At 57.5% G+C, this 20557-nt stretch overlaps 8 protein-coding genes and 1 non-coding gene across 9 annotated transcripts; 4 read left to right on the forward strand and 5 right to left on the reverse strand.

The window, feature by feature from the left end:
• Nucleotides 1–29: 29 nt before the first annotated feature.
• On the reverse strand, nt 30–1187 carry B0T15DRAFT_486527 (uncharacterized protein; the record flags this gene model as incomplete). Its single annotated transcript, XM_062866368.1, has 2 exons — nt 30–768; nt 838–1187. 2 exons carry the CDS (start codon nt 1185–1187, stop codon nt 30–32), a joined length of 1089 nt encoding a protein of 362 aa, XP_062718780.1.
• Nucleotides 1188–1311: 124 nt separating this feature from the next.
• B0T15DRAFT_486528 (Mss4-like protein) lies at nt 1312–2499 on the reverse strand (the record flags this gene model as incomplete). Its single annotated transcript, XM_062866369.1, has 2 exons — nt 1312–1379; nt 2043–2499. The coding sequence occupies 2 exons, from the start codon at nt 2497–2499 to the stop codon at nt 1312–1314; spliced, it is 525 nt and encodes a 174-aa protein (XP_062718781.1).
• A 497-nt stretch (nt 2500–2996) lies between these two features.
• Nucleotides 2997–3088, forward strand: B0T15DRAFT_t172. The gene has a single exon. It is a non-coding gene; the product is annotated as a tRNA-Glu (tRNA).
• A 934-nt stretch (nt 3089–4022) lies between these two features.
• Nucleotides 4023–4772, forward strand: B0T15DRAFT_401288 (concanavalin A-like lectin/glucanase domain-containing protein; the record flags this gene model as incomplete). The annotated part of the gene is made up of 2 exons (XM_062865100.1): nt 4023–4279; nt 4352–4772. 2 exons carry the CDS (start codon nt 4023–4025, stop codon nt 4770–4772), a joined length of 678 nt encoding a protein of 225 aa, XP_062718782.1.
• Nucleotides 4773–7129: 2357 nt separating this feature from the next.
• Nucleotides 7130–8039, reverse strand: B0T15DRAFT_261128 (uncharacterized protein). Its single transcript, XM_062863329.1, has 2 exons — nt 7632–8039; nt 7130–7564 (listed from the first exon to the last, which is right to left on the reverse strand). Exons 1-2 carry the CDS (start codon nt 7923–7925, stop codon nt 7322–7324), a joined length of 537 nt encoding a protein of 178 aa, XP_062718783.1. The 5' UTR covers nt 7926–8039; the 3' UTR covers nt 7130–7321.
• A 452-nt stretch (nt 8040–8491) lies between these two features.
• Nucleotides 8492–11145, reverse strand: B0T15DRAFT_538796 (uncharacterized protein). Its single transcript, XM_062869701.1, has 5 exons — nt 10610–11145; nt 10361–10548; nt 9004–10303; nt 8750–8913; nt 8492–8655 (listed from the first exon to the last, which is right to left on the reverse strand). Exons 1-5 carry the CDS (start codon nt 10659–10661, stop codon nt 8608–8610), a joined length of 1752 nt encoding a protein of 583 aa, XP_062718784.1. The 5' UTR covers nt 10662–11145; the 3' UTR covers nt 8492–8607.
• Nucleotides 11146–12403: 1258 nt separating this feature from the next.
• B0T15DRAFT_576440 (uncharacterized protein) lies at nt 12404–13572 on the reverse strand (the record flags this gene model as incomplete). Its single annotated transcript, XM_062871031.1, has 2 exons — nt 12918–13572; nt 12404–12783 (listed from the first exon to the last, which is right to left on the reverse strand). The coding sequence occupies exons 1-2, from the start codon at nt 13327–13329 to the stop codon at nt 12404–12406; spliced, it is 792 nt and encodes a 263-aa protein (XP_062718785.1). The 5' UTR covers nt 13330–13572.
• A 1367-nt stretch (nt 13573–14939) lies between these two features.
• Nucleotides 14940–17904, forward strand: B0T15DRAFT_261240 (putative xylan 1,4-beta-Xylosidase). Its single transcript, XM_062863331.1, has 2 exons — nt 14940–15258; nt 15326–17904. Exons 1-2 carry the CDS (start codon nt 15129–15131, stop codon nt 17656–17658), a joined length of 2463 nt encoding a protein of 820 aa, XP_062718786.1. The 5' UTR covers nt 14940–15128; the 3' UTR covers nt 17659–17904.
• A 406-nt stretch (nt 17905–18310) lies between these two features.
• Nucleotides 18311–19514, forward strand: B0T15DRAFT_261235 (uncharacterized protein). Its single transcript, XM_062863330.1, has 2 exons — nt 18311–18842; nt 18910–19514. The coding sequence occupies exons 1-2, from the start codon at nt 18456–18458 to the stop codon at nt 19423–19425; spliced, it is 903 nt and encodes a 300-aa protein (XP_062718787.1). The 5' UTR covers nt 18311–18455; the 3' UTR covers nt 19426–19514.
• Nucleotides 19515–20557: the final 1043 nt, after the last annotated feature.

Below are 20557 nucleotides of genomic sequence, written 5' to 3' on the forward strand. Positions count from 1 at the left end.
GGCAGAGACTGATAGCCAAGAAAAAGACTTTAGTAATGGTGCTCGCGGTTTACGGCATTCATCAGCGGCTCGCCCTTGCTCAGGCTCATCAGGTTCTTCTCGGCGATATCCTGAACGCGCGGGAATAGCTGCGGCGACTGCCAGGCCATGTGGAACGTGATGAAGATGTTGGGCGCGGTGAAGAGCGGGTGGTTGTCGGGCAGCGGCTCCGGGTCGGTCACGTCCAGCGCGGCGCCCCTGATCTTGCCCTCGCGCAGCGCGTCCAGCAGCGCGTCCGTGTCGATGTGCTCGCCGCGGGCGATGTTCGAGACAAAAGTCTTCTTCTTGGACAGGATGTCGAACTGCTCGCGCCCGAGGATCTTCTTGGTCGACTCGGTGAGCGGCAGGCTCAGCACCACGATGTCGAGGTCCTGGGCGAGGAACTCGTTGACTGCCTCCCTGGAAGCGCCGTGGAACCATTTCGCGGGGATCAGGCCGTCCGGGTCGCCCGTCCCGGGGACGCAGTAGCTGTCGTCCTTGCGCGACTCAGGCGTTGCCTTCTCGGTGCGCGTGTAGGCGTACACCTCCATGCCCAGCGCCTGGGCCAGCCGCGCGCATTGCCGCCCGATCGACCCGTAGCCGAGGACGCCCATGCGCAGGCCGGGCGAGTCGTAGACGTTGAGATGCATCAAACGGGTGGCCTTGGCCTTCTTCTGCTCCTCGGCGTAGTCGATGAAATGGTGGTTCATCATCAACCACGTGCCGATGACCCATTCCGCGATCTGGGGGCTGTCGATTGTGTGACGTGTCAGACATCAGCTGTTCCCATCTAGCGCGCGCGGGTAACTCGCAACTCACGCATGTGCGCCATTCGTCGTGCAGAAGGTGACATCTGGCTTCTTGTACAGCTCGGAGCCCACCCACCTGTCGGCCCCCGCAGACAGCAGCTGGACAAAGCGGACCTTCTGCAGCATTTCATATGGGTGGGACGCGAGGGTGCACAACAGGGTGACCCCATCGTAGGTCTCCTTAGGGAGGGGGGGGTCGATCTCAAGCGCGGGCGGCTGCTGGACCCATCGCACCTCGAGCCCCGGATGCTGTTCCCTGAGCTTGGCCATCCATTTCTCGTCTGCCGGGAACGGAACGACTACCAGGAGAATGTCGTGCTTGAGGCCGGTGGGCGGCGCCGATTCGACGGTCGAGCCCATAATGTCGATGTTGAAGGTTTGCGGTAAGAGACCTCGGGAGGAGAGATGCTGAGCAGAGATAGTCGGGTCTGCTTCACGCATATGTAGAGGCCGGGACCGTCGAGCTTATCAATGTCAGAATTAACTAAGGTCGGTAAGCAACAGGGATCAGCACCCGGAAGGGCTGGACCCTTAACGTGTTCCATTGGTTATCTCCGGGGTGGGCCGCCGTTGCGGAGATCCTATGCACCCGATCCTCCGTTCCATCCGTTCAACACGGTGCGGAAGGTACCAGTTTCTCAGTTTCTGGACACCTTGGTATGTGTAACCCGTGTAAACTCGACGGTATCGGGATTGTCGAAAAGATGCATGAGCTGCATAGGGCAATGTTGCCGGTCGTTTCACCGAGTGTTCCGGTCCACGGCCCTTGTGGAAGGCTTGATTAAAAATCTAAATTAGGTACGCTGCCTCGGAAACCTGCTGCTGCATGTCAGAAACCTTATCTGACTCAGCTCTAGCGGCCGGGGGTACGTAGACGGTAGGATCCGTACCTTGCTCGATCTCGAAAAGACATCGGTTGCAAGGCTTAACTCCGAGCGTGTTGGCGTGATCTCCAAACCACGGTCCGCCATGGCTTGGTGTCCACGATTTGGCCTGGAGATGCCTAGACGTCATGGGATTGAAACAATGCCCTGCTTCAGGCACCTCTGAGCTCTACGGCTCCCAGCGCTATCCTTCCGCAGCGAAGCTCGAGATCACCAGAGCTTCCTGCCCCGACCTTCAAAGTCCAGAGCCATGTCGTTTGAAGAACCAGCTCACGCTTAGCCACCAAACACAGTTCTCACTTCCCCCCTTCATCCCCTCCATCCCCCTCACGCTCGGGGCTTGAAGTTGATTTCCTCCCCGGCATAACATCCGGCGCACCCTCCCACCTCTCCACCCCCTCCGGCACATCGACAACCGCACTCCTCGTAAAGATATGCGCGGCCCCCTTCCAGCTCAACCCCTTCACCAGCCCGCCCTTGATGCTCACTGTCTCCCTCTCCGTACCATCCGCCCCACGGATGCGGTGCATGACCCGCACGCCACAGACGCGGCAGAAGTAGCAGTCCATGGTGCCGCCGCTGTCGGTCGGACGGGTCCACACCTGCAGCCGCGACGCAAGCTCGGGCGGCAGCGGGAACAGGCCCGGTTCGGCGGGGAAGATGGCGCTCGTGCCGAAGGCCGACGCCGATTGCGCGCGGCACTCGGTGCAGTGGCACACGTAGACTGCTAGGGGCTCTGCGGTCGGGGTGGTGAAGGATATGGTCTTGCATTGGCAGGTTACTTCCATTGTTGTGTGGACTGGCTGTGTGTGGGCTGGCTTGTTGTTGTTCTCTGCAGGGTCGGTGCTCGCGCTGGCGGGGCTGGGGCGGTGAAGCCTGAAAGTGGATTTGCGACACTGTGTTGTTGTGCTGTGGATGGTGTAGGGAAGGAGACCTCTAGGTGGATATCGCAGAAGTGAGTTGGTGGTAGGGCTGAAGCCAGGGGCATGAAGCGAAAGCTTGCTAACTGGGAATGGCGATGATCTCAGGCGGTTCATCCTGCATCAGCACCTCAGCGTTTTTCTTACCGCGCTGGCGTTCATCAGCGCTGATGAGGGGGAATTAAGTTTCGGTTGAGATAGACGTGGGGTCTCCCAGGACGTCAAGAGCAGCAGGCACGCAGGGTTAGGGTGTTACCCACGCACTCGCCCAAGCCACCACAGCCCACAACGAAAATTTCTGCCCAGAAATATCGAGATTCCGAAACGCCTTCCAACCCCTGTCGGAAACCAACCACGACCTCAAATCGGGTATGGTGTAGCGGTAACATCGTTGACTCTCACTTCTCAGAAGTGTCTGCTCTCTCAACAGCCCCGGGTTCGACTCCCGGTATCCGAGTCTCCATCATTTTGTCCGTTTCCCCTGTTCAACTTAACTTTTGTTAATCTTTTTCTCGCGAGAAATCTTCTGTTTCCCCCGGTCAGAGTTCTCCGGAAGAAGCGACGGATGTCTCACTCTCCCTGCTCAGCACTGTAGGCCAAAGCTCTAGCTCGGGAATGTTGGCGAACAGGCTACTACATACGATGGCCAACAAGGAGTTCTGCGAGAAGAAGCGTCACTTTCTCGGCCGCAGCATGGTGCTTGCTCCCAGCTCTGCGATAGAACGAACCGAGGTTATGAAGGCGGCGTCGATTCGAGGTTGTGGTTGGTGCGCTTGGAACAGTATACTAGAGCCACCAGCTACTGGCAGAGGGACTGGCCGGATAATATCCTGCTCGGGGATCATCCAACGTAGATATCCCATTATTCCGGCTTGACTTTTCTAGAAAGAAGCTGGCACTCATAGGGCATGCTCATTCCATGAATATCTGCCCAAGTGTCCACGCTGCAACGTTCCCCGGAATAAGGCATGCCGGCAATGGACGGGAGGACCCCGCAAATACGGAGATTTCATTAACTTCCACGCGGAGTGTCCAACAATAACGGCTCCGGCCACAGGGAATTCGTTTTAGACATCCTCCAGCTTCAGGCTAAATGCTTTGGGCCGGCACGGCGATCTACACCCCACAAGAGCCATGCCGTTAGAGACAACTCCACATGAACAAGGCATAGCCATGTTGCATCAAACATATCAAGGTCTTTGAGGAGAGTCCTGTAATAAGTCTTGATGAGATCTTGGCACTTCCTACGGATGGATCGTCAGGAGCATGGTAATCTGTGCGGGCGTCCCATATGGGAAGATATAAAGGGATGCTATCCGGAACCACACAGCTTTCCCAGTTCTTGGCTCTTAGACCGTGCTTACCAGCCTCAGCTCTTTCATCCCTACATCATGGTCAAGCTCTCGCTCCTCGTAACCAGCCTTGTGGCTTCCAGCGCACTAGCTGCGCCCAGCGCGCCCGCGGGGCCCAAGACTCGGACACAGGCAGAAAACGAGCTGGAAGCCCGGCAAGGCTACTACTTCCAGAACTGGTCCGAGGGCGGCAGCAACGTCCGCTGCCAGAACGGCGGAGGGGGCTCCTACACAGTCAGCTGGAACAGCAAGGGCGGCTTCGTGTGCGGCAAGGGCTGGAGCTACGGAGGTTCCAGGTGCGTTTGCCCGGTCTATCACCTACCTCACCTACCACCCAGCGACATATACTTACCGCTGTACCCACACAGAACCATCCGATACACAGGCACGTACAACGCCACGGGCCCGGGCTACCTGGCCATCTACGGCTGGACGCGCAACCCGCTGATCGAGTACTACATCATCGAGTCGCACGCCGACCTGGCGCCCAACGAGCCGTGGACGTCCAAGGGCAACTTCACCGTCGACGGCGAGGGCGACTACGAGGTCTTCACCAGCACGCGCGTCAACAAGCCGTCCATCGAGGGCACCCGCACCTTCCAGCAGTACTGGAGCGTGCGCAAGGAGAAGCGCGTCGGCGGCTCCGTCACCACGCAGAAGCACTTCGACCAGTGGAATAAGCTGGGCATGCGCCTGGGGAACCATGACTATGTCATCCTGGCCACGGAGGGGTATACCGCGACTGGTGGGCCGGGGAGCAGTGGGCAGGCCAGTCTGACGCTGCAGTAAGGGGGGTTGGTCGAGTGGTTGTTGTTCCGTCTAATTAAGCTTGCAGAGTTGTCAGCCCCTGCGCCGGTCGGACAGAGTGTTGTTGTATGCGGTATTGGTAGGAATAGTTGTTAACATAACCCGTGGCATTGTCCCTACAAAGCCAGTTGGTAAAGACAGAGTCAGGGGGGCAATGTGAAGTGAAACGGGACAGCTGGAACGTACCACAGACGCTGGTGACAAGACGGTCCGACCGGCGCTCCATAGCCTGGTGCCTCCTGTCTCACAACCGACGGCGTGAGCCAGGGAACAACAACAGCCCGCCCAGATTCGCCGCTGTTGGAACCAAGGAGTCACGCCGCCTCGCAAAGTCAAGGTCCGAGTCCATCCCAAGTCCGAGGTCGTAAGCCGCCGGAGAGTCCGAAGGTCGCTGTGTGGCGGCGTGGCCGAGCTTTGTCAGCAACCTATCTGTAAGCCGTTGTTATGAGAGCGATGCAAATGCGAACAGGCAAGCAGGGATGAATACTAACTGCTACCTGATGCTCGCTCTCGGAGCAAAATCCTCCTCGTGATTCAGATAATCCGGCTTTCTCCCTTGGGCCTCAATAGGCCCCACGCTCGCCGCCATTACATCCCACGGCTCATTAATCTTACAGTAAGATAGCGGGCACTGCAACTTTGCCGCAATATTAGCCACAGGCATCACATGATCAGATCACCCTGCTGTTTTATGCTAGCTCCTTATTGCAGTTGACTTTGGCGGATTGCTAGAGTGCCATACTAGGCAACGTTCACAAGGAATATTCCCATTCCATCCTATAGACCCCAGATATCCCAATACGTAAGCACTCTAAGTATAGACCAGCAGTCCTATATCCGTCAGTTTATACTACTCTATCGAAGTAACTCCCTAGACTAGTGCTGTTTAGTGGAATCTACTAGGGTGAAACGGCACTCTCTCGCTCTACTAGTGGAGACTTTGGCGGCGACATCGTCGGGGGGTTGTGGGTCACGGGAAGGTGCTGGCGAGTGGCGGCGACCTAGCTGAGACAACTGAGAGTGGCAACCTCGCAGCGTGTAGAAGAAGGATTTGATAGTATCATCTCCATTCAATGCTCGCATCCATGGCTCCCAAACTGGGTCTATGGGTCTGCTGCTGTTCCAGGCTCACGAGCCCCTGGGTCCCAGCCATTGTCGACTTGCCCCATGTAAGGTATACAACACAACATCATGTCTGTAACCGATAGAGGTCGTCATAGTGCGCCAACCTGTCTCAGAGGCTCGGACAACTGTGAATACCGCCCAAATTAGTAACACGCCCGGCGTTTCTGTGTCAGGTACGAGATCTGTGACCGTCGTGATGCCTGCCAACGTCGGCTCCGAGGCCCAGGCGGTTGGATCATGAGGTATTCTAAGAGACCTGTCGAGGGTTATGGCTAGAAGGCAGTTGGGGATCCGATGTCTATAAGTACGAAGCTCCCGACATTCCTCCTCGTTCTTTCTCTTCTCATCATCACAACACCATCTTCCACTTCACTTGACTTTGCTTCAAGACAAGCCGGCCTTGCCAACTTCCCTCGCTAATAAAACCTCGAACAACAACTGTAAGCCCTCCACGCCTTCAACCAGATCGTCGGACCCCTGCTTCCTAGCCCCCTCCATTCACTACCACTACTAGTAGTACTAACACCACTCTCTAGCAAATCCAACCGTCCACGTTCCCAACACACACACCCACAGATCTCCACCATGTGCCGCCGTATCAGTTACAACAGGGCCAGTTGCAAGAACTGCGGCGACCTCCGAAAGAGCCCCAAGACCATAACCTGCGACACGGCTGCGACCAAGGGCGGTTTTGGCAAGTGCGGGAAGATCACCGAGTCCACCGCCAACATCGAGCACCACTGCCCCAGGAAGTAAAGTGAGCACTGTCGAGGGACACGGATGGATAGGGCGCAATTGGGGGCAAGCCGGTCTTGCGAGGTTCGTGTTGCCGAGGGGTGGGGGCGGGAAGGAGCGAAGGAGTCGGTGGCCGTCTGGACACGGTCTGATTGGGTTAGAATCTAGAGGAGGATAGAGCGCTTGGTCCGCTCTTCGAGTAAGCAGGCCTTGCAAAATAAAGACTTCGGTCATTCACGTGTGATTCTTCTCCGCTGGACCATGCTTCAAGTTCAGATTCTGCCCCGTGGTTACTACTTATATGGCATTCTTGAGGGGAGCATGATCACTTGCCATAAGCTTGAGGCCCCTTTTCTTGATGTGCTCTCCATCTGCCTTTTCATCGCCACGCCAGATATCCGTCAGTACTAGTAGTGTCCGAGCGCAGAACGGCGTGGTTGGGTAGGAGTACTAGTAGGTCCAGGGAGGGCCGGAATTAGGTGATGTGCCCACCTAAGCCAGTGAACTAGGTTATATGTGGGAGGGCTTGAAGCCATAGTCGGCACAAAGACCACAAAGGTCTTGGTAGTTCAACACCGTTAATGACCAGTGACAGCCGGCAAAGCACGGATAATACCTGCTAGGTACCTGGTACCTTAAGACACCCATCCCCCCTCTCCAAAATCAATCTTTCAGCCAATCCTTGGCTTTCTCCTCACCCACACCTCCTTCTCGCCCGTCTCCGAGCCATCAATGTCACGCAGCTGCACCTCCCATATCTTGAGCTTGTAATTCCCGCGGTCCGACCTGCCCGAGAACAAGTCAAAGGACCAGCCGTGCTTCGGACACGTAAGCCCTGCGCTAAGCACAATCCCAAAGTCCTCGATATCGAATGGGATGCCCTGTGAAAGGGGATAGGAGGAATGAGGGCATTGCTAACACATCGTCAGAAAGAAATTGTTATTTCCGTAGGTACCTATTCACAAAGGACTAAGCACGTACGTGGTCGATGGCATGGAACGTGCTGCGATATTGAAACACGAGGACCTGGTCCGTCAAGTCCTGTGCTGTTTCCTCCGCTGGTGGAATGTCGACCTCGGTTCGTTGAGAGGTGTCCGTCTTGGGGACGTGGAAGATCTTGCATCCCGGTTTGGTATCCGCGCCGCGCTTGCCGCAAAGCCGGGGCTCACTTTCGGCGTCGAGACTGACATCCGGAAACGACGAAGCGACGCCGACTGAGAACCACTCGGTTCCTGTTCGGGTCTGCGCCCGGAATGGGTTCACGAATAAGTTCATTTTAAGGTATGGGAGCGGTTGAGGCTCGATGTTAACCCAGTGGATATTTTTACCTCGTTGATTTCGACTGCTTAGAGTACTCGTGGTATGGGAATGCTCTAGGGGCTATTTGACTATTTGATACGATATCGGATAACGTTACTGCTTTGAAGTTTTATCTCGCCTCAAGGCGCTAGCCTTAAAGGGGCAATAGTACGGTACCCGCTATAGGAAGGGGTAGGGTTAAGTTTACACCAGGTACCCTAGGTAATATTAGTACTCCGTATTCATGTTTGAACTATTGTCAACCTGCTGGTTTACAGTAGTACATATTTGCTCCGGGAACCGACTTGGTTTAGATTTAACTCGGCCTGGCCCATGTCTTGCTCCGTGTGATACTTGGCGAATGATGGCTTGGAGCGACCACTTACTGATAAGAGCGACCACTTACTACTACTAGTAGTCTACGAGCTGCAGTCTAGGGCTCCTGGAACTACCTACCTGGAACAACATCGAACCCCATGAGAAAAAGGTAACAACGAAATAACACGTGTAGCTGGTTGACAATCTATCGTACTACCACATGAGTCACACAACGACAACAAAATGAGTGGCTACCACCACACCCCCACCACCGTCATTCCCCAATCCACATTGGTTACTCCCCAGCCAACCCTCCACCGTCGAAAGGCATACGATCCCTTCAAGCCGCATACAGATCAGGGTGCGCAGCCTTGATCATGTCGGCACCCTGCAGATTCCCGTTTTGATTAGCACAACATGTCACACACAGACCGACGGCACTAATCCAGCAAAGGTGATCATTGTTTGGTTATGTTTCTTACCTTCTCACCGACCATGTAAACCGACATCTGGATGCGGCAGTCCGGGATGACCGGAATCACCGAGGCGTCAATGACCCGCAGGTTCTCGACTCCGTACACGCGCAGCTTGCTGTCGACGACGCCCTGGTGGATGTCCTTGCCCATGCGTGCGCTTCCGCAGGGGTCTGTCCAACGGGACCAGGATTTGTCAGTCGGCTTTTCCAGGATTTATCGATCCAAGAAGGGGAAGGAGGAGGGGGAGGGCAAAGACCTACGAAACCCAGTCTGCGACCGCTCAAGAATCATCTTATCCATCGCCTCGTCCGAATGCCGCGGCATCGGCCAGGGGTAGTCCTCCCGGACAATATCCCTCATCCCTTCGCCCGTCTGGAGGATGTCATCGACCCAGCGGATGCCCTCCCGCAGCGCAACAACGTCCAGGTAGTCCTCAAAGAAGTTGATGTTCACCTTGGGCTGCTGCAGCGGATCGGTCGAGTTGAGCGTGACCGTGCCCGACCTGGACAGCGGCCGCAGCAGGTCGACAATGACGGTCAGGTAATCGCCCTCCGGCGGCGTGGGGATGTGCCACTGGAAGGCGTCGGCGAACAGCGGCACAAAGTCGATCTCAAAATGCGGCTGGCCCGCGGGCCCGAACGGGTCGACCCCGCCGTTGGCCTTTTTCGCTTCGACATACTCCGGGATTTTGTTCAAGCGTTCGTCGATGCGCGGCAGGCCGACCAGCTCCAGCAAGCCGCTGGTCAGCGGTCCCTTGTTCTTCCAGCGGTAGGCCGACACGGCCGCGTCGTGTTCGAGCCCCGCGCGCAGCAGGTGGCGGTCCAAGCCGTAGCCGTCCTTGAGGCGGAAGACGTGCGCCAGGATCGGGTGGTCCAGCAGGTTCTGCCCGACGTGGGGCGAGTCGACCACGGGGTTGATGCCGAAGTGGGAGAGCGTGGCGGCGGGGCCGATGCCGGACAGTAACAGCAGCTTGGGCGACTCGAACACGCCGCTCGACACGATCACCTCGCGGGTGGCGCGGAACGTGTACTCCTTGCCGTCGGGCCCGATCACCTCGACGCCGACGACCTTGTTGCTACCGTGCTCGATCAGCAGCCGCTTGGAGTGGGTCTGCGCCATGACCACCACGTTGGGCTTGCCGACGAGGTACAGCCACGACGAGGAGCGCTTGCCGTTGTGGATGCTGTTGACCGCCTTCCACAGGCCGCGCATCGTGCCGCCGTGCACGTCGTCGGTCAGTGGTTCGCCCTTGCTCGTCCAGGCGCTGGTCAGCGCGGCGCGGAAGCCCTCGGCCTCGGGGACGAGGTCCGAGTGCGAAATGGGGATGGGCCCGCCCGCGCCCATGTAGGCCAGCTCGGGCCGGTAGAGGTGATGGTCGTCGTGGTAGGTGGCCGGCTTGTAGAGGTAGTCGCGGCACTTCGCCCACGTCCACTCATCCCCGCCGAACTCGGCCCAGTCGTCGTACGTCGCTGCGCTGCCCGGGATCCAGGTGTAGTAGTTCAGGCAGCTGCTGCCGCCGAGCACCTTGCCGCGGGTGTTGGGCTTCTCCACGCGGGTGTACTATCAAAGAAGGGTTGGTTTTTGTGTAACTGTTAATGAAGTAACGAAACGACATACCTCAGGCCGGTCGATCATGGTCGTCTTGTAGGCCCAATCGTGCTTGCTGTCGCGCAGCTCGAAGGCCCGCGCCGGTGTAGTGATGGCGTCGATGTCGCCCGGGTTGCTGACGCCGGCTTCGATCACCAGAATCTTGACGTTGGGGTTCTCTGCGAGGCGGCCGGCGACGACGCAGCCGGCAGTGCCGCCTATTGTTGAATGAGTTAGATGTGGCGCTAGGGAGAGTGACTAGGGAGGTGGCTGACGAACCGCCCACGACGATGAAGTCAAACTCGGTCTTGTTCTCAACGGTGCTGCCCATGACTGCGGTCTTTGAGTACTAGTATTTGCGGTGGCGGAGGCGGTGAAGTGCAGGTTGAATCAAAGGACTATTGGCGAGTGCCTATATGGGAGTGTTATGCTCTTTGGAGAGATGACGTTCAAAGAGTAGCGACTTGGAAGGTATGGAGGCGATAAGTTGATGGCGTTGAATGCACACGTAGTACTAGATGCTGATGAGATGTTGAGGCTGTTGATGATGGTGAAGAGGATTCCGGACGAAGTCAAGCAGACATCTATATACGCGAGGAGTATCCTGATGGCAGGCCAAGCAGTCCATACCCTCCCAAGTATTCGGCGATGAACGCTATCCGAGATTCCATTGCATCTCGGAATGTTTCCCGACTCTATGATGCCGAAGACCATCGACGATATCAAGACACAATAACGAACAACGGTCGAATTGTCGAAGCCATCACGAAAATCGCGATCGAGGTCGCATCTACCAGTAAGACGTGGATCCATGGGTAAGGTTACTCAGTAAGGTTGTCTCTCTATGCTGATTCATTGAGGCCGGTCTGGCCTGCATGCTGCATCTCAATGATGTAACCCCATCGCGCTTTCCCAGAGTCGATGTTGGGCTAAGCTCCTATCAAATCCTATCCGAGCCTGGGCCGAGCTCTCTCCGATTGCATCGGTTGCACAGCGTTTCGTCCGAGTGCTGACTCACGACTCAACCGGGATACCGCCAGATTTCGCGTAGAGTAAGACACATATAGACATGCCGAGCAAATCCCGCGGACGCACAGCGCATTGACATGACAATGGTGCAGCACATATGAGTGGCGCACTTATCTCGGGAACGTGTATAAGTGGCGCGTCAGGAAAGAGTTACTACTATCATGAGAATATATTAGTAGTTGGAGTTTTTCGTGCTTTTGCCCCTCCTTACCTTGCCCCACGTACCAGATAGAAGCACCATTAAGCCAGGTCATACCCCCTTCGGCGACACGGCTGGATGACAACGGGCACCAACTGGACGTTCCCATCCGCCTACGTTGGAGGCAAGTACAAGGAGCAGAAAAATGGTGATGATATTGATGGTTGCAGGATGTGGCTGCGGTTGTGGTAACAAAGGCAAGAAGGCAACCAAGGCGGTCTGGAAGGCCAGTGGTAAGGTGACCATCTCCAACAGCCTGGCCGCACAAACGCAACGGCCTCACTCGGACATGGGGTGTGGACGTCGATGGCCAGTTGCGATCCAGCCCGTTGGTGGTGAATACTTAGGAACAGTACGTCGACTAGGGTGCGCCGCCGGTTGAAGTTCAGCGGGATGCTACCTAGTGAGACCGGGCATGTCTTGCCGGTGAGCAGGCGCGCCCGCCGATTTAGTTCCAGAACCACCAAGCCGGTCAACGGCAAGCGCTGCGTGAGGTTGGGCGCCCGGGATGTCGTACGGCAGGGCCACATCCTCGCCCAAAGCCCATACCAGAGCCTTCAGCCGATTATCGACGTGCCACAGCTCGATGCTCTCCATAACCGCGCTGACTCGCGAGTGCGCCGGTGGCAGACCGGTCTACACGCTCATCACCAACGTGCTGCACACCAGCCAGTACGCGACGCGGACAGGTAAACCGACTTCGTCGAGCCGAATGGAGTGTGCCACGCAAGTGATCGTGAACGTTGGCAGCAGCGCGTGTACTCATTGCGAGGTCTGATCCCGGCACGCATGGCGCCGGTGTCGTAGACGAGGGTGCTCTCCACGATACGTAAAACAACTACCGCCTAGGCCTCGCTAAACTCAGGTGGCCGACCAGCCAACCTGCGACTTGTACGCCTCTTTGCCGGACGTTGCTGATGCCGCTTTCTCTGCAGCCGAAGGTCGGGTGACGTTCGGGGATCGCTGTCCGGCTGCCCAGCTTTACTCGTCCCTAGCCTAGCCGTGCCGCCGCGCTGTGTCGTTTTCCTGCTGACGCCAGCATGCCTTGTCAGGACTGGCGGCGATGATGGTGTCGCTCTCGGCGACGGTCGCGATATCCTTCCATTGCCTCGCCGGTTCGAGCTATTACCTTTTCTCGAGTCCACCGCGTCTTCGTTGTTTCTCATGACCTCGATCGGGTGCGCTAGCGTCCATGTCGATGCTCCCAGCCATATTGCCCTGCGAGCTAGCGCAAGGTGTCGTTCCTGTCGGGATAGTCGGCGCCGTGTCCGGACGGGGCAACTGAACATTGGCCTGCGTGGTATCTAGGGCTGCTATGTCAGCTACCTTGACAGGGGCGAGGCCCGGGAACAAGCGTACCCCGCAGCGGCCGCGGATGAAGCGAATCCACGAAGAGTATGAGAGCATCCAGGGAAAGATTCGAAGTAAAGTACAGGAAGGCCTTCAAGCGAGCGGCGTTGTCATCAAAGACCGAAGAGTTGCAGAGGACGTTGACGCCTATATTGTCCCAAGCTCGTCGCATCTCCTGGATTCGCTGCTCTCGCCGGAGCGCACGCCGTTGATGGAAATCGAGCACGTCCTCGGCTTTAGCCGCGATTTCGTTGACGTCCTGGTGAAATGCTTCGTAATTCTGGGTCTTGTACGGCACCGTGTTGTATCGATCGGTCAGCGTCGTGAATAAGTCTTCGGGTTTCATATCAAACTTCCACCAGGGCCAGCGCCATGGGGAGTTATCATCGAAATCTGGTACCCATGGGCCGGATCCGTCCATTGCTCGTTGATTTGGTTGTAGGGACTTGCTCCGATAATTGATGCGGTTCGTCGAGGTCGAGTGAGCTTAGCGCTCGGTGCTTATCTTATCGAGAACCCTGTGAATCAAGCACGGGCTAAGCTGAGTGACTTGCAAGTTGCAACGCGCTCGTCAACAACGTTCGCTGAGCCGAGGCGACCTCTTGAGACCTGCCGCCGCAAGTTGTGCAACCTGTGCGAGGCAACCGGGATCAGGAGAGATTGGTTGGCGGAAACTTGGCCGCGGAGGAAGAGACCAGTTGGCGCCTACGGAGTTGGCCTGGTACATTCCGACCGTATAAAGATGTGACATCTTCCCTCGCCTCGAAGAGGGCGGAGAGCGGTGGATGGCGTAGCGTGTAGAGCCAGAGCCGCAGGGCCAGGCATTTTGCTAACGCCTTTCAATCATCCGCAAACCGCTTTCACGAGTCGATCCTTCGGCCTCTTCTTTCTCTCTCTCACTCTCGCTCTCTCGTATGCTGGGTCTGGTGTTGACGGAACGCGGAGAAATGGGTCAGGGAGAGGGTCCTCGTTCAGCTCTACCATCAACACAACCTTTCTCCTCGGACGACACATCGTACAAAGCTGGACTTGCAGCGGCACTCGGTCAGCGGGATAGACCCAACGTGCAGTCCACCCAGGCCTTCGCGTCAGATGACTCCGCGTACAATGCCCGACTCGCAGCGGCACTCGGCAAGCCGGTTGGTACCGATCTCGACCGCCCTGGCACCGAGGCTGCTGCGCATATTACGGGCGAAGGAACAGACGCGCAACCGAGCTCTATGGCGTCACCCATCCCGTGTGTCGCCGTTCTTCATTGTTGTTCAAACGGGCGGTTTTCTGTCCTCATAGCTACTAGTTCTAGACCCTTTTGAGCAGAGGCAGAATGTTTATGAGCAAAACAGAGACTCAGAGTATAGGTAGGTAGTACCTACTATCCGAGACGAGCTCGGACTCTGGTGATTCTGGTCCCTCAACCTCACCAATGGAATTGGACGAGATGGTATTTTTGGCTAGCTGTTAGCACTGATGATGATAAGCTGGACTAACAAGTTTACTGGCAAACCAACCACCTACGATATCCGCCAACCCGAACTGGTCAACCCAAGCTCTCGCCTGTTAAGGGGTGAGGTACCTCGTCAAACCTCGGGGCCTCTACGGATTACAAAGTACTGTACGTCATCGTCGTCTCCTGGACCATGTGCCGGGACCCACTGCACTAGTAGCAGTCTAGCACCCGGGAATGTGGTGGTTAAAAGGGCGGATAAATGGCGATCGATGCTTGTTTGCGCAGGTGGACGACGACCGGTCGTGCGGCTCTCTTATCCCCGACCATCGCCGGCGGCCCAGTCGCGGTCACCACTCACGACGGGGGAACGAATCGAGGCTCTTCTGTCTTTGTAATACATACAGTGACCGGGAGTCTGTTGCCGAGAACCAGGTTCAGCGCAGTCCTTGGTCCCACCACCCAGCACCACAGGCATGTCAACCACGAAGTTTTCCCCAATTCCAGATATTCCCGGCCCGGGAAATGCAGTAGTTTTTTAGCGTCACACGACAGCTCACAGAAGGCGGGGAGCGCGGAGAGGTGGGGAAGCGATGTTTGTAATGTCGATCGACGATCATAGCCTCGACAAGCGTTGACTAGTACCTAGATGTCATTGACGGCCCCGAGGCGCCCGGCCGGAGGACTATATGAGGGAGCGTCGCGCCGTGTGAAAGGCGCACCTCACAGACACTCCAGGAGCCATCGTCCTGTAAAGCCCCTTTCATCCAAGGATCATGCCGCGGGCGGCTCTCTTACTCAGCAGCGTAGCTGCCACCGTCCCCGGGGTCTTCGCCCTGGGTTTTAGCTTCCCAGACTGTGTCTCCGGACCTCTCGCAAACAACTCGGTCTGCGATGCCTCCCTCGGTATGCATGCGACTCTGTAAGCCTTCTTCATTGTACAGTACGTCGTGCTAACCAGGTATTCGCTCAGACCCCTTGACCCGCGCCAAGGCGCTCGTTAAAGTGATGGCCATCCAGGAGAAGATCAACAACACTGGCAGCACGAGCCCGGGTGTTCCCCGCCTTGGCCTTCCTGCATACACCTGGTGGCAAGAGGCTCTCCACGGGGTGGCATCCTCTCCCGGCGTCAACTTCTCGGCCGAGGGGGACTACAGCTACGCCACGTCGTTCCCGCAGCCCATCCTCATGGGGGCCGCTTTCGACGACGAACTCATCCATGCCGTCGCAACGGTCGTCAGCACTGAGGCACGCGCCTTCAACAACGATGGCCGCGCCGGGCTCGACTTCTGGACGCCCAACATCAACCCCTTCCGCGACCCGCGCTGGGGCCGCGGCCAGGAGACGCCCGGCGAGGACCCGTTCCACCTGAGCTCGTACGTGCACGCGCTGATCGACGGCCTGGAGGGCGGCGACGACGAGGGCAAGTACAAGCGGATCGTGGCCACGTGCAAGCACTTCGTTGGCTACGACATGGAGTCGTGGAACGGCAACCTCCGGTACCAGTGGGACGCGCCGATCAACATGCAGGACATGGTGGAGTACTACATGCCGCCGTTCCGGACCTGCGCGCGCGACGCCAACGTCGGCGCCTTCATGTGCTCGTACAACGCCGTCAATGGCGTGCCGACGTGCGCCGACCCCTGGCTGCTCAATGACGTCCTGCGCGAGCACTGGGGCTGGACCAGCGAGCAACAGTGGGTGACAAGCGACTGCGACGCCGTGCAGAACGTCTACCTGCCGCACGAGTGGGCCAAGACCAGGGAGGAGGCCGCCGCGCTGTCGCTCATCGCCGGCACCGACGTCAACTGCGGCACCTACTACCAGAACCACCTCCCGGCTGCGTACGAGCAGGGGCTGATCAACGACTCGGTCGTCGACCAGGCCCTGATCCGCCAGTATTCGTCGCTCATCCGGCTGGGCTACTTCGACGCTCCGGAGAAGCAGCCCTACCGGCAACTGAACTTCTCCAGCGTCAGCACGCCCCACGCCCAGCAGCTCGCCTACCAGGCCGCGGTCGAGGGCATCGTCCTGCTCAAGAACGACGGCGGCATGCTGCCCCTGGACCTGAGCGGCAACAAGAGCATCGCGCTCATCGGCGACTGGGCCAACGCCACGGCGCAGATGCAGGGCAACTACTTCGGCCAGCCGCCCTACCTGCACTCGCCGCTGCACGCCGCCCAGCAGCTGACCACCGTGTACTACGCCAACGGGCCCGGCGGGCAGGGCGACCCGACCACGGACCATTGGCTGCCCGTGTGGGACGCGGCCGCCAAGGCCGACGTGATCATCTACGTGGGCGGGATCGACAACAGCGTCGAGTCCGAGGGGCTCGACCGCGACTCGATCGCCTGGACGGGCGCCCAGCTCGACGTGATCGGGCAGCTGGCCCTGTATGGCAAGCCGATGGCCGTCGTGCAGATGGGCGGAGGGCAGATCGACTCCAGCCCGATCAAGCACAACGCCAACGTCAGCGCCCTGCTGTGGGCCGGGTATCCGGGCCAGGACGGCGGGACGGCGATCATGGATGTCATTACGGGCAAGGTGGCGCCCGCAGGACGCATGCCGATTACCCAGTACCCGGCCGCGTATGTCGCGCAGGTGCCGATGACCGATATGGCGCTGCGGCCGGGGAAGAACAGTCCCGGGCGGACGTATAAGTGGTATAATGGTACTGCGGTGTATCCGTTTGGGTATGGCCTGCATTATACCAACTTCACTGCTGAGCTTGGCGCCACGAGCGGGCTTCTCCAGGTCAATGCCAACAACGGCAATGGCAACGCCACATTCCAGATCGCGGACCTCGTCGCCGCATGCAAAGCCAACTTGAACTCCACGTACAAGTACATGGATAAATGCCCCATCGCCACCCTCCCCTTACAGCTGCACAACACCGGGAAAGTCCAGTCCGACTATGTCGCGCTGCTCTTCCTCTCCGGCACCTTCGGCCCGCCGCCACACCCGCACAAATCCCTGGTCGCCTACGCCCGCGCACACGCCGTCGCACCCGGTGAGGCGGCCACCGTCACGCTGGACCTGACGCTGGGCAGTCTGGCGAGGGTCGATGAGAAGGGCAACACGGTGCTCTACCCGGGCAGGTTCAAGTTGATGGTGGATTTGGAGCCCGGGTTGGCCGGGGTGGAGTTTACGCTGGCTGGGGACGGGAAGGGGGTCGTGTTGGATGAGTGGCCGCAGCCGCCCGAGGAGAGGAAGAGGAGGGGGAAGGGGGTGGACTGGGTTGGGGAGGGGTACTTCGTTGGGGGTTATGGTAGTGAGGAGGGAGAAAAGCAGAAGAAGGTTCAGTGAGTTAGGTGTTGAGGAAGAGGAGGTGAAGAGAGGGGTTAGTGATATGGGATTGAGGTAGTACTAGTAGTACTACGTAATGTGGTGGTAGCAGTTGCACATGCCAAAAACGGGGAAGATGCTCATAGCCAAGCTGTTGTTGATTTTGCGGTTGCCGTTCGACGGTCACCTATGACCTAACGGGCTAGCCAGGCGTGAATGGCCGGATAAATCGTTGGCGCCTTCGGTCTAGCCGAGTGTGATATTCTTACCATTTAGGCTTGTCGTTGTTCTCACCCAAGCATTCCACTCGGAAACCTTTGCTTTATCAATAAAGTACGAAAGTCATGTCGCAACATGGGTGGCCTCGTTACTGTTGTAAGTCGTGCTGCAACCAACCGCATCCCCAGTCCTGAACAGAGTCTAGCTATAACCAGCCACATCAAGACGAAATATTGTCGCTTAAGGCAGTCCCATAGCCATACAGCCCCGCATTGCTTCCTGCATGCCACACTTTCCCCTCCTAAATAGCCCGGTAGTCGACATCTTCGGTAGCAACACCAAGGATTCATCACCACTTGCGTTGCTTCCACAAGACCACTGGCAATGAGCTGCCTCATGATCTCCTTTGGGCATGCTGCCGATGTTCCAACGGGTTAGGGTTGTGTCACTAAGATTACCAGCCAGAGTTCCCCGCATTACCGAAACGCCGGAACGCTAGCGCGCCGGGGGTACGTAATTGGCACTGTCCGAATTCCATTCACCTTCTGCAACCGTGAGACTTCCCATCACATCGTCAGTCCAGAACGGCGGCGCCCGCCATGCCATCCACGCAAGCCGCGCCCGGCGACGGATCTTCCCGCGTCTCGCGCCTTCTCCGCCCACTCCACCGCTTCGTCTATTACGCTACCGTCGCGCTGATATCGGCCTCCTACCCTATCCGAGGCATCTGGTACTTCCTGCGCCATCCCGAGTTCTACCCGCTTTTCGTATCGCGCCTCCTCCCTCTCTCCCTCATCTCATTCTTGGTCTACTTCTTGCTCTTCACCTTCGCCTTCTTGCCGCAGTTCCTCTTCCTCCTCATATTCCATGGCCGCGCCGGCGCCTTGATCAACACGACAGTCCTCGTGCTGGGCGAGGGCCTCGTGATCATCCAAGGATTGTTCGAGGGCTTCTTCGTCGACGAGTGCCGTGTGGACATCTTCGATGTAAGTTTGCCCTTTCCTTTCACTAACCGGCATTGGCGACTGCCCCATGCTAACACACCGCTACCAGGCTACCCTGATCCAGCACGACCTCACCGACCTCATCGCGCCGCATCGCGTCCTCTTCTTGGAAGCTCCGAACGCTGTTCGAATGCTGGGCAAGCCGACAAGTCGCGCAGAATACCAACCATGGAGCCTGATACAGATCATTGAGCTGATCGTTTTCCTGCCGCTCAACCTGGTTCCCTTTGTCGGCACGCCTGCTTTCATCATGATCACCGGTTTGCGCCTCGGCAAACTCTCGCATCACAGATGGTTTAAGCTGCGAGGATTGAACAAGAAGGAAGTTAAGAGGGAGCTCGAGGCGAGGCGGTGGGAATATCTCTGGTTCGGGACGGCTGCTATGATCCTGGAGCTCATCCCGATTCTAAGCTTCTTCTTCCTGCTGACCACCACTGCCGGTGCGGCCATGTGGGTTGCAAAGATGGAGGAGCGAGCGAGGATACGAGTTGGGCGGCCCGTGCCACACGAAGACGTCGTACACCACGAGGGCGAGGGGCCCGATTATCATGATGACGATGTTTGAGCCTATCATGCGAAGAGTTTTCAGTGGTTCTTACCTCTCCGCGCTACCTGTGCGTTTGTGCACTGGTAGCCTTGACCTGCAGAGCAAAGTGCCTCGGTTCTAAGACTGAAGGTAGCCCAATTCACCTTGTTAACATGGTACTGGAGAGAAGGGCATGCACTTCTGAGTTCGATGCAACATGCCCTCGATGGGCCCGATCAGTTCAACAGGTTCGTTCAGCAAACCCACCGTCAACGGGACCCAACTTGCCTCAGATGGACACTGCCCTTGCGACTGGGAGGACTGGAAGCTTCCGGATTGGGGACGGCGCGGCATCTTCCTCCACCACTCCTTCCTGTATCACATCATTACTCGGACATGCGCGATTGACTCTACAGCCTCTCGTACTTGAATAATGATGGATCAAACACAATCATTGCCTGGAAGCTCCTAAACGGGATCGATAGGTAGCTAGGGGGAAGGATGCGGTCTTTTCCGGCGCACCTGATCGAGACATTGTTGTCCCTGCTAGTTGCCCAGTTGATGATTCGAAACTGGCGAGAGCACGAAATCTGCGGCTGCACACCGACTGCGGGCTATGACTGGAAGATCCTCGCTCCTTCCCTCAAGCCCAACCTTAGAAGACTCGCACACCGTGGCCTCATGCAGTGAGTCATGGCGACTGCCATAGTTTGGGTCGCTCCTGCCGTTTGTGCTGGGTTATTGACGTCAAATGGTGCAGCTCTGTGGTGGTTCTTACCGCGCTTGCCATGGAACCCAGCTAGGTGCTCCTTCCTCGCGAGAACACGGCTGCCTGAGTGGTTCTCATTGCCTGGGTGCTCTTCACGAGTTCTGTGAGCCTTTCATCCTCCTCACACCCACGACTCTTCACCTCTCCTGCCATTCTCCTCCCCTCCATCTACCTTGATTTCCTTCTCAAGCCGCAACGCCTGTCGTTCCCAGCGGGCACGCTCAAGTCTTTCGTTTTGACGCCCAGTCAGCCGCTCATTTGATTCCTCGAGTGTTGTCCGTGCGCTCTCGTTTTCCCACTGCCATACGGCAAAGATGCGTCTCAAGACCTCCCTTGGAGCCCTGTTGGGCGTGATCTGGCTGGCCTCGGCCGCTGCCGTCTCACGTCGGTAAGTAATGCATC

This window comes from Chaetomium strumarium (genome assembly GCF_033439665.1).
Source record: "Chaetomium strumarium strain CBS 333.67 chromosome Unknown B0T15scaffold_6, whole genome shotgun sequence".
NCBI classification, from domain to species: Eukaryota; Fungi; Ascomycota; class Sordariomycetes; order Sordariales; family Chaetomiaceae; genus Chaetomium; species Chaetomium strumarium.

Bases quoted from the DNA above. Each gene is read 5' to 3' on its own strand.
- B0T15DRAFT_261128 (XM_062863329.1), bottom strand. From the start codon at position 7,925: ATGAACTTATTCGTGAACCCATTCCGGGCGCAGACCCGAACAGGAACC. The intron at 7,565-7,631 runs GTACGTGCTTAG...ACGATGTGTTAG, and splicing joins CGTTCCATGCCATCGACCAC to CAATGCCCTCATTCCTCCTA.
- B0T15DRAFT_538796 (XM_062869701.1), bottom strand. From the start codon at position 10,661: ATGGGCAGCACCGTTGAGAACAAGACCGAGTTTGACTTCATCGTCGTG. The intron at 10,549-10,609 runs GTTCGTCAGCCA...ATTCAACAATAG, and splicing joins TGACTTCATCGTCGTGGGCG to GCGGCACTGCCGGCTGCGTC. The intron at 8,656-8,749 runs GTAAGAAACATA...GGGAATCTGCAG, and splicing joins TTTACATGGTCGGTGAGAAG to GGTGCCGACATGATCAAGGC.
- B0T15DRAFT_261240 (XM_062863331.1), top strand. From the start codon at position 15,129: ATGCCGCGGGCGGCTCTCTTACTCAGCAGCGTAGCTGCCACCGTCCCC. The intron at 15,259-15,325 runs GTATGCATGCGA...GTATTCGCTCAG, and splicing joins GGTCTGCGATGCCTCCCTCG to ACCCCTTGACCCGCGCCAAG.
- B0T15DRAFT_261235 (XM_062863330.1), top strand. From the start codon at position 18,456: ATGCCATCCACGCAAGCCGCGCCCGGCGACGGATCTTCCCGCGTCTCG. The intron at 18,843-18,909 runs GTAAGTTTGCCC...CACCGCTACCAG, and splicing joins GCCGTGTGGACATCTTCGAT to GCTACCCTGATCCAGCACGA.